At 38.1% G+C, this 14,099-nt stretch overlaps 1 protein-coding gene across 2 annotated transcripts in view; it reads left to right on the top strand.

The window, feature by feature from the left end:
- The window catches only part of LOC309493631 (uncharacterized protein), an 82,594-nt gene that overhangs the window by 43,604 nt on the left and 24,891 nt on the right, over positions 1 to 14,099 (top strand). For both annotated transcript variants that reach the window (XM_082162776.1, XM_082162777.1), the window contains 9 exons: positions 499 to 675; positions 1,393 to 1,569; positions 2,042 to 2,362; positions 3,389 to 3,586; positions 4,046 to 4,366; positions 5,395 to 5,571; positions 6,288 to 6,464; positions 12,206 to 12,382; positions 12,842 to 13,162. In XM_082162776.1, the coding sequence (XP_082018902.1) occupies positions 499 to 675; positions 1,393 to 1,569; positions 2,042 to 2,362; positions 3,389 to 3,586; positions 4,046 to 4,366; positions 5,395 to 5,571; positions 6,288 to 6,464; positions 12,206 to 12,382; positions 12,842 to 13,162 (2,046 nt within the window). The remainder of the gene's footprint in view (positions 1 to 498; positions 676 to 1,392; positions 1,570 to 2,041; positions 2,363 to 3,388; positions 3,587 to 4,045; positions 4,367 to 5,394; positions 5,572 to 6,287; positions 6,465 to 12,205; positions 12,383 to 12,841; positions 13,163 to 14,099) is intronic.

Below are 14,099 nucleotides of genomic sequence, written 5' to 3'. Positions count from 1 at the left end.
GAAACCCACTCAGTTGGGAGGCCTAGGGCTCCCAGTGTTTAACCAAGGTGTGGGAACCCTGTGTAAGGATGTAAAGAGGCGAGATAACAGAAACCACAGTATCCTCTGTAGATGATGATGAGGGAGTGTTCACACCACAGACACTGACCCGTATCACTTCCTCACACACAACACTGTCTCAGTTATGGAGAAATCGTAATGTAAAATTATATATATAATGATTTGTTCGTTGTTTGCAGTCTAGAAGACTGTATTTAACAAGTGTTGCTGGTCACACATACAGTGCTATATTTCCACACACCCTTGACATCAATGAAGCGCTAATAACAGCTGTGTCATATAAAGTTCAAAGTGGTCACATGACTGGCCACAATATGACTTCTTAAATGCAGGCTCAATATATGCAAGCAAACAATCTTAAATAGTTTTTATTCTGCAATAACTGTCATCTATATATTATGTATCATAAATTAAACCCAATGTTTATTTGTGCTTCAGACACATCAGAGAGGAGGTCACGTAAACCAACCACAACAGCTTCAGATCACATGACTAAACCAGCGACTGAAGATAGTGAATCCATCAGACCCGTCACATCTTCAACCTCATCACCACCACCTTCATCTTCAACTTTACCACCTTCATCATACTCTTCATCACCAAAATTACAGCTAGGTACATATTCTGTTACTTACAACAATCCAACTCTCCAGATTTCCTTAAAAACAGGACATTTGGGATTATTTTCATCTGTTGTTCATGTTTTTTTCAGCAGTCAACATTATGGCATCGGTTATGGTGCTAAAAATCATTTGTATGTTGTTTGCAGTCTAGAAGACTGTATTTAACAAGTGTTGCTGGTCACACACACAGTGCTATATTTGCACCACACTCTTGACATCAGTGAAGCGCTAATAAAAGCTGTGTAACAACATACAAAACATAGCTGACATGATTTACATTAAGCTAAACATCCCATGCTGTCACTATAACAGAGACTCAAGGATGCAGTATAGAATTAATCTGATCTGAACATTAATAACGGTAAGATGCCATTAGCCTTTTGATATTATTTTTAAGATCATCATCTGATTGTAAAATTATATATAATGATTTGTTCGTTGTTTGCAGTCTAGAAGACTGTAATTAACAAGTGTTGCTGGTCACCCATACAGCGCTATATTTCCACACACCCTTGACATCAGTGAAGCGCTAATAACAGCTGTGTCATATAAAGGCAAAGTGGTCACATGACTGGCCACAATATGACTTCTTCTTAAATGCAGGCTCAATATATGCAAGCAAACAATCTTAAATAGTTTTTATTCTGCAATAACTGTCATCTATATATTATGTATCATAAATTAAACCCAATGTTTATTTGTGCTTCAGACACATCAGAGAGTGAGTCACGTAAACCAACCACAACAGCTTCAGATCACATGACTAAACCAGCGACTGAAGATAGTGAATCCATCAGACCCGTCACATCTTCAACCTCATCACCACCACCTTCATCTTCAACTTTACCACCTTCATCATACTCTTCATCACCAAAATTACAGCTAGGTACATATTCTGTTACTTACAACAATCCAACTCTCCAGATTTCCTTAAAACCAGGACATTTGGGATTGTTTCATCTGTTGTTCATGTTTTTTCAACAATCAACATTATGGCATCGGTTATGGTGCTAAAAATCATTTGTTCGTTGTTTGCAGTCTAGAAGACTGTATTTAACAAGTGTTGCTGGTCACACATACAGCGCTATATTTCCACACACCCTTGACATCAGTGAAGCGCTAATAAAAGCTGTGTAACAACATACAAAACATAGCTAGCAAAACATAGCTGACATGATTTACATTAAGCTAAACATCCCATACTGTCACTATAACAGAGACTCAAGGATGCAGTATAGAATTGATGAGGAGAGTATAGAATTGATGAGGAGAGTCTTTAACTTCATGTTGTTTTATTGGCTGTTGATTAAAGTTAATTTCTGTGTATATTAAAGTGTTTTAATGCTGGTTTGTTGTAGGTGTCGTGAGCTCCATGAGTGTGACAGGATATTCAGGAGGAGAAGTCAACATCACATGCAAATATGATAAAGGATATACAGAGAATAAAAAGTATTTTTTAAAAGAACAGGGGTCAATGCGCAGAGAACGAATCAGGACTAATGAGAAAGATAAATGGGTTAAGAATGATAGATTCTCTCTGTATGACGACACAAGTTCAGCAGTCTTCACTGTGACCATCAGAGATCTGAGAGAACGGGATTCTGGGACGTTCCAGTGTGGAGTTGATATAAAATCAGGAACAGATCCCCTCACTGAAGTGAATCTGAAGGTTATAACAGGTGAGTAACTGAGACCCTCAAACCCATGATGATCTCCACAACATCACGATACTCAACACTGACTGTAATTACTGACGTTCACATGTGAAACAGACACCCTCAACAACCTTTTTGTCTATTGATTTAAGACTTAAACTCATAATCTTGACTTTGGCATTAATAAATGTTGCAAAGTGACATATTGTTTATATCGGGAACAACATGACAAATTAGACACGCAAATTCCAGCCAGGTTGGTCCCTCACCTTTCAAAACAGTCGAAGACCACTTTACATATCTTGGCATTATGATACCAAAACATTTTGGCTAAGATTGGCAGATTAAAAGATAATATAGAGCGATGGAGGCTCCTTCCGCTATCTATGATTGGCAAAATTAATGCAATTAAAATGGTCACTTTACCACAGTTCCTCTACCTTTTTCAAAATGTGCCTACTTATGTACCTGTATCTTTTTTCAAGCTTTTGGATTGTTATCATAGCGTTTATTTGGGCTTACAAGACTCCCCGAATAGCAAAAGCGCACGTACAGAAAACCACTCAGTTGGGAGGCCTAGGGCTCGCAGTGTTTAACCAAGGTGTGGGAACCCTGTGTAAGGATGTAAAGAGGCGAGATAACAGAAACCACAGTATCCTCTGTAGATGATGATGAGGGAGTGTTCACACCACATACACTGACCCGTATCACTTTCTCACACACAACACTGTCTCAGTTATGGAGAAATCGTAATGTAAAATTATATATAATGATTTGTTCGTTGTTTGCAGTCTAGAAGACTGTATTTAACAAGTGTTGCTGGTCACACATACAGCGCTATATTTCCACACACCCTTGACATCAGTGAAGCGCTAATAACAGCTGTGTCATATAAAGTTCAAAGTGGTCACATGACTGGCCACAATATGACTTCTTAAATGCAGGCTCAATATATGCAAGCAAACAATCTTAAATAGTTTTTATTCTGCAATAACTGTCATCTATATATTATGTATCATAAATTAAACCCAATGTTTATTTGTGCTTCAGACACATCAGAGAGGAGGTCACGTAAACCAACCACAACAGCTTCAGATCACATGACTAAACCAGCGACTGAAGATAGTGAATCCATCAGACCCGTCACATCTTCAACCTCATCACCACCACCTTCATCTTCAACTTTACCACCTTCATCTTCAACTTTACCACCTTCATCATACTCTTCATCACCAAAATTACAGCTAGGTACATATTCTGTTACTTACAACAATCCAACTCTCCAGATTTCCTTAAAACCAGGACATTTGGGATTTTTTCATCTGTTGTTCATGTTTTTTCAACAATCAACATTATGGCATCGATTATGGTACTAAAAATCATTTGTTCGTTGTTTGCAGTCTAGAAGACTGTATTTAACAAGTGTTGCTGGTCACACACACAGTGCTATATTTGCACCACACTCTTGACATCAGTGAAGCGCTAATAAAAGCTGTGTAACAACATACAAAACATAGCTGACATGATTTACATTAAGCTAAACATCCCATACTATCACTATAACAGAGACTCAAGGATGCAGTATAGAATTGATGAGGAGAGTATAGAATTGATGAGGAGAGTCTTTAACTTCATGTTGTTTTATTGGCTGTTGATTAAAGTTAATTTCTGTGTATATTAAAGTGTTTTAATGCTGGTTTGTTGTAGGTGTCGTGAGCTCCATGAGTGTGACAGGATATTCAGGAGGAGAAGTCAACATCACATGCAAATATGATAAAGGATATACAGAGAATAAAAAGTATTTTTTAAAAGAACAGGGGTCAATGCGCAGAGATCGAATCAGGACTAATGAGAAAGATAAATGGGTTAAGAATGATAGATTCTCTCTGTATGACGACACAAGTTCAGCAGTCTTCACTGTGACCATCAGAGATCTGAGAGAACGGGATTCTGGGACGTTCCAGTGTGGAGTTGATATAAAATCAGGAACAGATCCCCTCACTGAAGTGAATCTGAAGGTTATAACAGGTGAGTAACTGAGACCCTCAAACCCATGATGATCTCCACAACATCACGATACTCAACACTGACTGTAATTACTGACGTTCACATGTGAAACAGACACCCTCAACAACCTTTTTGTCTATTGATTTAAGACTTAAACTCATAATCTTGACTTTGGCATTAATAAATGTTGCAAAGTGACATATTGTTTATATCGGGAACAACATGACAAATTAGACACGCAAATTCCAGCCAGGTTGGTCCCTCACCTTTCAAAACAGTCGAAGACCACTTTACATATCTTGGCATTATGATACCAAAACATTTTGGCTAAGATTGGCAGATTAAAAGATAATATAGAGCGATGGAGGCTCCTTCCGCTATCTATGATTGGCAAAATTAATGCAATTAAAATGGTCACTTTACCACAGTTCCTCTACCTTTTTCAAAATGTGCCTACTTATGTACCTGTATCTTTTTTCAAGCTTTTGGATTCAGTTATCATAGCGTTTATTTGGGCTTACAAGACTCCCCGAATAGCAAAAGCGCACGTACAGAAAACCACTCAGTTGGGAGGCCTAGGGCTCGCAGTGTTTAACCAAGGTGTGGGAACCCTGTGTAAGGATGTAAAGAGGCGAGATAACAGAAACCACAGTATCCTCTGTAGATGATGATGAGGGAGTGTTCACACCACATACACTGACCCGCATCACTTCCTCACACACAACACTGTCTCAGTTATGGAGAAATCGTAATGTAAAATTATATATAATGATTTGTTCGTTGTTTGCAGTCTAGAAGACTGTATTTAACAAGTGTTGCTGGTCACACATACAGCGCTATATTTCCACACACCCTTGACATCAGTGAAGCGCTAATAACAGCTGTGTCATATAAAGTTCAAAGTGGTCACATGACTGGCCACAATATGACTTCTTAAATGCAGGCTCAATATATGCAAGCAAACAATCTTAAATAGTTTTTATTCTGCAATAACTGTCATCTATATATTATGTATCATAAATTAAACCCAATGTTTATTTGTGCTTCAGACACATCAGAGAGGAGGTCACGTAAACCAACCACAACAGCTTCAGATCACATGACTAAACCAGCGACTGAAGATAGTGAATCCATCAGACCCGTCACATCTTCAACCTCATCACCACCACCTTCATCTTCAACTTTACCACCTTCATCATACTCTTCATCACCAAAATTACAGCTAGGTACATATTCTGTTACTTACAACAATCCAACTCTCCAGATTTCCTTAAAACCAGGACATTTGGGATTGTTTCATCTGTTGTTCATGTTTTTTCAACAATCAACATTATGGCATCGGTTATGGTGCTAAAAATCATTTGTTTGTTGTTTGCAGTCTAGAAGACTGTATTTAACAAGTGTTGCTGGTCACACACACAGTGCTATATTTGCACCACACCCTTGACATCAGTGAAGCTTTAATAAAAGCTGTGTAACAACATACAAAACATAGCTGACATGATTTACATTAAGCTAAACATCCCATACTGTCACTATAACAGAGACTCAAGGATGCAGTATAGAATTAATCTGATCTGAACATTAATAACGGTAAGATGCCATTAGCCTTTTGATATTATTTTTAAGATCATCATCTGATTGTAAAATTATATATAATGATTTGTTTGTTGTTTGCAGTCTAGAAGACTGTATTTAACAAGTGTTGCTGGTCACACATACAGCGCTATATTTCCACACACCCTTGACATCAATGAAGTGCTAATAACAGCTGTGTCATATAAAGTGCAAAGTGGTCACATGACTGGCCACAATATGACTTCTTCTTAAATGCAGGCTCAATATATGCAAGTAAACAATCTTAAATAGTTTTTATTCTGCAATAACTGTCATCTATATATTATGTATCATAAATTAAACCCAATGTTTATTTGTGCTTCAGACACATCAGAGAGGAGGTCACGTAAACCAACCACAACAGCTTCAGATCACATGACTAAACCAGCGACTGAAGATAGTGAATCCATCAGACCCGTCACATCTTCAACCTCATCACCACCACCTTCATCTTCAACTTTACCACCTTCATCATACTCTTCATCACTAAAATTACAGCTAGGTACATATTCTGTTACACTCAAAATAAAAATTATGTCTAAACATAAGATTTATGTATTTGAATTGCATATAGAATTTCCATCCATTTGGATTACATAGTTTTAACATAAACCAATTAATAATCTGAATGTGATTCATATTTTTAAGTCATATATAAATTAAACGGATACGATTTATGTAATTGTATTAATAAACTGAAAGTGATTCATATATGTCAGTCATATGTAAATGAAACGGGTAAGATTTATGTAATAGTACACAGAAAAACGCCCATGTTAAATTAACACTGCTCAGTGTTCATATGTGCACACTACAGAGTTAAAGTACCATTGAAGCAGTGTTGAAGTTAATGAGATAATTAAGTGGTGATTGAACATTAATGATGAACACCTGCTGTTAACAAGCAGAATCACTGAAGGAAAGAGAAACACAAGAACTACAACTGACTTCAGACACAGCCTTAGATGAAATCAACTGAAGAGAAAAGAAGACATTAAATCTCTCAAGATCTTTGCAGAGGAGGATTAAACAACTCCACAAACAGCATTACCAGATTTACTTTATTTAATTTCCGGTTTAATGAAATCAATAGTTGTATTTTAAAGTCACCATGATGGTGGTTAGCGTTTGCTTTAGTTGGGCTCTTGACCCTTGACTCTTTAATGTACATTTTTCTTTGGCTGCTATACTTGTGTGTTTATAAAGCACAATTGTTGTAGCTAAAAAAGCCAAGAGAAAATGAGATCCGGTGATGTTGGCTGTTTATTGATGATGGAGACGATATCATCATGTAATTGCCTGAATCCCTGATCTTATGCAGTATCTATTGCTTTGATTATATAGGACTTGTGGTTTAATGTTGTTTTATTCATAATAGAAGTAATTTGATTCTACAGTATATCTAGCAGTGTTGTTTATCAAGTACGTATTATTTAAAATAGTTTTTTTTTTTTTTTACTTAAATCTATGGCATTACTTAGATACACACAGACATCAAGAAACAGCATATGAATCGTAACAATGGTGACAATCAAACAAAATATCCAGATAATCAGATCAACTCCAGCTGCATAATTTACTAAAGCTGCAATGCATGCTGGGAGATATGGGTGAGTTTTGATTGGTGGTACCCAGCATGCACTGCAGCATGAAGCATGTCATTGATTGTCACCATTGTTGAGAGTCATACACTGATTCTTGATGTCTAAGTAATAATGTAGAGGAAAAAGATTAATGCACTAAATGTTTTTAAAATCCTTTATATTATTTGATTAACAACATCGCTCTCATGCTGTAAAATTACATGGCTTCTATTATAAAACAACATTACAAACACAAGTCATATACAATCAAAACATTAGACTCTGAATAAGATCAAAGATTAAATCAATTACATGATAATTTCATAAACAGCCAACATTACCTGATCTAATCTTCTCATGGCTTTTTTTGCCATAACAAATGTGCTTTATACACACACAATAATAGCAGCCAGAGAAAGTGTAATACTAATAAGTTAAGGGTCAAGAGTCCAACTAAAGCAAACGCTAACCACCATTATGGTGAGTTTAAAATACAACTATTGATTTAATTAAAACGGAAATTAAATAAAGTCAATCTGGTAATGCTGTTTGTGGAGTTGTTTAAAGGTCCCATGACATGCTACTTTTTGTAGGCTTTAATATAGTCCTTAGTGGTCCTTGGTACTGTATCTGAAATCTCTTTCCAAAAATTCAGCCTCGGTGCAGAATTATAGCCACTACAAGCCAGTCCCAGAATGAGCTTCCTTCAGACGGGCCGTTTCGGTGTCTGTAGCTTTAAATACTAATGAGGAGGAGAAAGGAGGCGCAAGGTGGAGGGTGGGTGTGGCCTTGACCATCTTGGGCAACGGTACCACGCATGTTTGTTTATGTTGGATATATTGCAATGGCACGAAGACACGCAGTCGTTCAAGCATTTCAGTTTGACCCAGAATCTGATCCAGATGGAGAAGTAATGGATGAAGAAGTTGCAACTCAGCGGCTCCAGCAGGACGTTTCCGAATGGTTAGTTTAAAATATTATGTCTGGATACGGTACTTTATTCGGATGGTTTACAGTTATCATCATGTAGCTAACGTGAACCTACTGTTGCCTTTTCATGAGAGATCTGTAGCGTCTGTAATTTATCTTATTACAATTACATCAAGCTCTGCGATCTTGAAATGCGGATATCGCGCGCGCCATATAACCAACAGGAAAACGGTTATCCAAATAACAAAGAAATGTACAACACTCGCGTTACAGTATGTGTAACTTGATGCTGTCTACCTTTACATTAGCGCAAGTAACTGCATAGCTGCATAGCTAATGTGACAACCACATTCTACGTGTAAGAAGCTAGGTAACCATAAACAGTAAAGCAACACACTTATATAATTTGTTGACTTACTTGTCCGACGTTCAGCAAGCCCAGCTCTGTATTGACCATTCGATGTTCATTTGTACATCCAATTATTGAGCAATTATTATGCTTCGCTCGCTCAAAAGCCATGATATCTCGCGTGGACAAACTAAAATCGTGCGCGCGCGTTCTACTTCCTAGCTCATTTTCTCATTGGCGAGAAATATTCTCTGGGCGGGCAAAGCAGAGAAAGGGGAGGTAACATTTCTCCTTATGACGTCATAAGGAGGAGATTCAAGATCAGCCCGGTTGAGCTTCCATTTTCTCAAAGGCAGAGAAAGATAGCAAAAGCTCGATTTACACCGATTAAAATTTTTAGAAACTTGGGGACCATATACAGGCTAGGGGAACTCATATTAATGTTAAAAAACCTCAGAAAGTGGAAATTTCATGTCATGGGACCTTTAATCCTCCTCTGCAAAGATCTTGAGAGATTTAGGGCGTTTTTCCACTGGGTTCGTTTGCTGCGGTCCGAACCCGAGTGCGCTCGTTCCCGGCGCCCCCCGCAGCGTTGGTCTGGTTTCACACTCAATTAGTTGTATCGAACCCAGGTGCGTTTGCAGTGATCTTACGTCATCGCAAACGCACACGGAAAATGCATGGATAATACAACTCGACTGAGCATAGCTGTAATTTGTCTGTTTTTTTGGTGCTATTATGCACAACATAGTGAGAGACATCACCTCTTCAGTGTCCCACAACGTTCCCCTGCCACTCATGGTTGTCGTGTGTGAGGAAACAATGATATCGACAGTGATACGCATGCGCGGGATACTATACTTCCTGAACAAGCGCGCACCCGAGTCCGTGTTGCTTGCACATTAACGCGAACCGCGCCACGGTTCGGGAGCAACCGAGCTCAGACCACCTCCTCCAGGTAGTCTCGGGTTCGGTACTCTAGTGCGCACCCGGGTCCGATGACAGCGTTCACATTAGTGATTTTTCATGCGAACCGTGCCCCGGTCCGCACTAAACTGCCAGTGTGAAAGCGCCCTTAATGTCTTCTTTTCTCTTCAGTTGATTTCATCTAAGACTGTGGCTGAAGACAGTTGTAGTTCTTGTGTTTCTCTGTTCTTCAGTGATTCTGCTTGTTAACAGCAGGTGTTCATCATTAATGTTCAATCACCACTTAATTATCTCATTAACTTCAACACTGCTTCAATGGTACTTTAACTCTGTAGTGTGCACATATGAACACTGAGCAGTGTTAATTTAACATGGCCGTTTTTCTGTGTACTATTACATAAATCTTACCCGTTTCATTTACATATGACTGACATATATGAATCACTTTCAGTTTATTAATACAATTACATAAATCGTATCCGTTTAATTTATATATGACTTAAAAATATGAATCACATTCAGATTATTAATTGGTTTATGTTAAAACTATGTAATCCAAATGGATGGAAATTCTATATGCAATTCAAATACATAAATCTTATGTTTAGACATAATCTTTTTTTTTAGTGTACTTACAACAATCCAACTCTCCAGATTTCCTTAAAAACAGGAAATTTGGGATTATTTTCATCTGTTGTTCATGTTTTTTTAGCAGTCAACATTATGGCATCGGTTATGGTGCTAAAAATCATTTGTTTGTTGTTTGCAGTCTAGAAGACTGTATTTAACAAGTGTTGCTGGTCACACATACAGCGCTATATTTGCACCACACTCTTGACATCAGTGAAGCGCTAATAAAAGCTGTGTAACAACATACAAAACATAGCTAGCAAAACATAGCTGACATGATTTACATCAGAGACAATTTATATAAGAGACATGCCACTTCCTCAATCCTCAATCCAACTATATAAGGAAAACCCGTAACGGCAAAGATGGCGGTTGTATGCACATGTCCCGCCCCTCCCGCTGGAAAGCCAATCATCTGCTTTTAAAAGTCAAGCCGGGAAACATTTAAGCCTATCGTCTGGTTCCACTGACGCATGCGCACAGTTGAGGTTTTGCGACAGCGGAGAGAGAGAGAGAGAGCCCCGGTCGCGCGCGCACTCTCTCTCTCTCTTCGGAGCCAGGCGAAAGTGTAAACAAGACTGCACTGTCTCCAAATTAAGCGCTGTCTTCCTCTCTATCCCGCACGCATATTAATCAAAATAAAACGACATGATGGTAAAAGGTCGGAAGACCAAAGTTTCATGTGGAGCATTCGGAGTTTTTTTTTTTTTTCTGAATTACCGCTGGGTGTGAATTGTGCTAAAATACGTTGCCTTATCTTCTCTGAAAAGCGTTCCGCACATTCAACTGACATAAAATGACTCTCTAAATAAACGAAAAAACCTATCCAATGATGTAATGTTTTCTGTGTTGACACTAACCTTGTGGGATGTCCATGTCCTAACTGCTGGGATAATCACACAACCGTATGACACGTCCAATTCGCCAACTAATGACTCCTTTGAACCGATTCATTTTAATGAATAGTTAAAACAACTGATCTATACAATACATTATTACTGATAAAGTGCAAACCTGCTTATATTTAAATAATGGAGAACAATATTGACATTGATTATTGCACAACACCGGCATTCTGGATAGAGACGTAAATGAAGTTGGTGTCGTGAACCCTTGCGCATGCGTAGTAAAGTATAACTTGTGGGGAAAAAGGCGTTTTAAACCTTATTTTGGGGCAAAGTCATCAAACTTTTTCAGCGATTTTTATCATATTTTACTGCTGTTTCTATACATGCAGTTTTTATGTCCCGGTGACCAGTGAAAGTGCAGTTCTGACTCTCTGCCCATTCATTTAGATAGGAGCCTGGTCTTGTTAGTCCGAAATAGCTGCCCGGAGGCGTTGCCAAGATGGCGGCCGAGTGGCACGACTTGCCTAAAAGGACTTTGTTTACATTAAGCTAAACATCCCATACTGTCACTATAACAGAGACTCAAGGATGCAGTATAGAATTAATCTGATCTGAACATTAATAACGGTAAGATGCCATTAGCCTTTTGATATTATTTTTAAGATCATCATCTGATTGTAAAATTATATATAATGATTTGTTTGTTGTTTGCAGTCTAGAAGACTGTATTTAACAAGTGTTGCTGGTCACACATACAGCGCTATATTTCCACACACCCTTGACATCAATGAAGTGCTAATAACAGCTGTGTCATATAAAGTGCAAAGTGGTCACATGACTGGCCACAATATGACTTCTTCTTAAATGCAGGCTCAATATATGCAAGCAAACAATCTTAAATAGTTTTTATTCTGCAATAACTGTCATCTATATATTATGTATCATAAATTAAACCCAATGTTTATTTGTGCTTCAGACACATCAGAGAGGAGGTCACGTAAACCAACCACAACAGCTTCAGATCACATGACTAAACCAGCGACTGAAGATAGTGAATCCATCAGACCCGTCACATCTTCAACCTCATCACCACCACCTTCATCTTCAACTTTACCACCTTCATCATACTCTTCATCACCAAAATTACAGCTAGGTACATATTCTGTTACTTACAACAATCCAACTCTCCAGATTTCCTTAAAACCAGGACATTTGGGATTTTTTCATCTGTTGTTCATGTTTTTTCAACAATCAACATTATGGCATCGATTATGGTACTAAAAATCATTTGTTTGTTGTTTGCAGTCTAGAAGACTGTATTTAACAAGTGTTGCTGGTCACACACACAGTGCTATATTTGCACCACACTCTTGACATCAGTGAAGCGCTAATAAAAGCTGTGTAACAACATACAAAACATAGCTGACATGATTTACATTAAGCTAAACATCCCATACTATCACTATAACAGAGACTCAAGGATGCAGTATAGAATTGATGAGGAGAGTATAGAATTGATGAGGAGAGTCTTTAACTTCATGTTGTTTTATTGGCTGTTGATTAAAGTTAATTTCTGTGTATATTAAAGTGTTTTAATGCTGGTTTGTTGTAGGTGTCGTGAGCTCCATGAGTGTGACAGGATATTCAGGAGGAGAAGTCAACATCACATGCAAATATGATAAAGGACATACAGAGAATAAAAAGTATTTTTTAAAAGAACAGGGGTCAATGCGCAGAGAACGAATCAGGACTAATGAGAAAGATAAATGGGTTAAGAATGATAGATTCTCTCTGTATGACGACACAAGTTCAGCAGTCTTCACTGTGACCATCAGAGATCTGAGAGAACGGGATTCTGGGACGTACCAGTGTGGAGTTGATATAAAATCAGGAACAGATCCCCTCACTGAAGTGAATCTGAAGGTTATAACAGGTGAGTAACTGAGACCCTCAAACCCATGATGATCTCCACAACATCACGATACTCAACACTGACTGTAATTACTGACGTTCACATGTGAAACAGACACCCTCAACAACCTTTTTGTCTATTGATTTAAGACTTAAACTCATAATCTTGACTTTGGCATTAATAAATGTTGCAAAGTGACATATTGTTTATATCGGGAACAACATGACAAATTAGACACGCAAATTCCAGCCAGGTTGGTCCCTCACCTTTCAAAACAGTCGAAGACCACTTTACATATCTTGGCATTATGATACCAAAACATTTTGGCTAAGATTGACAGATTAAAAGATAATATAGAGCGATGGAGGCTCCTTCCGCTATCTATGATTGGCAAAATTAATGCAATTAAAATGGTCACTTTACCACAGTTCCTCTACCTTTTTCAAAATGTGCCTACTTATGTACCTGTATCTTTTTTCAAGCTTTTGGATTCAGTTATCATAGCGTTTATTTGGGCTTACAAGACTCCCCGAATAGCAAAAGCGCACGTACAGAAACCCACTCAGTTGGGAGGCCTAGGGCTCCCAGTGTTTAACCAAGGTGTGGGAACCCTGTGTAAGGATGTATTAAAGAGGCGAGATAACAGAAACCACAGTATCCTCTGTAGATGATGATGAGGGAGTGTTCACACCACAGACACTGACCCGTATCACTTCCTCACACACAACACTGTCTCAGTTATGGAGAAATCGTAATGTAAAATTATATATATAATGATTTGTTCGTTGTTTGCAGTCTAGAAGACTGTATTTAACAAGTGTTGCTGGTCACACATACAGCGCTATATTTCCACACACCCTTGACATCAATGAAGCGCTAATAACAGCTGTGTCATATAAAGTTCAAAGTGGTCACATGACTGGCCACAATATGACTTCTTAAATGCAGGCTCAATATA

Source organism: Leuciscus leuciscus, assembly GCF_965113295.1.
Source record: "Leuciscus leuciscus genome assembly, chromosome: 3".
NCBI classification, from domain to species: domain Eukaryota; kingdom Metazoa; phylum Chordata; class Actinopteri; order Cypriniformes; family Leuciscidae; genus Leuciscus; species Leuciscus leuciscus.
This window is presented reverse-complemented; position numbering and strand designations above follow the sequence as displayed.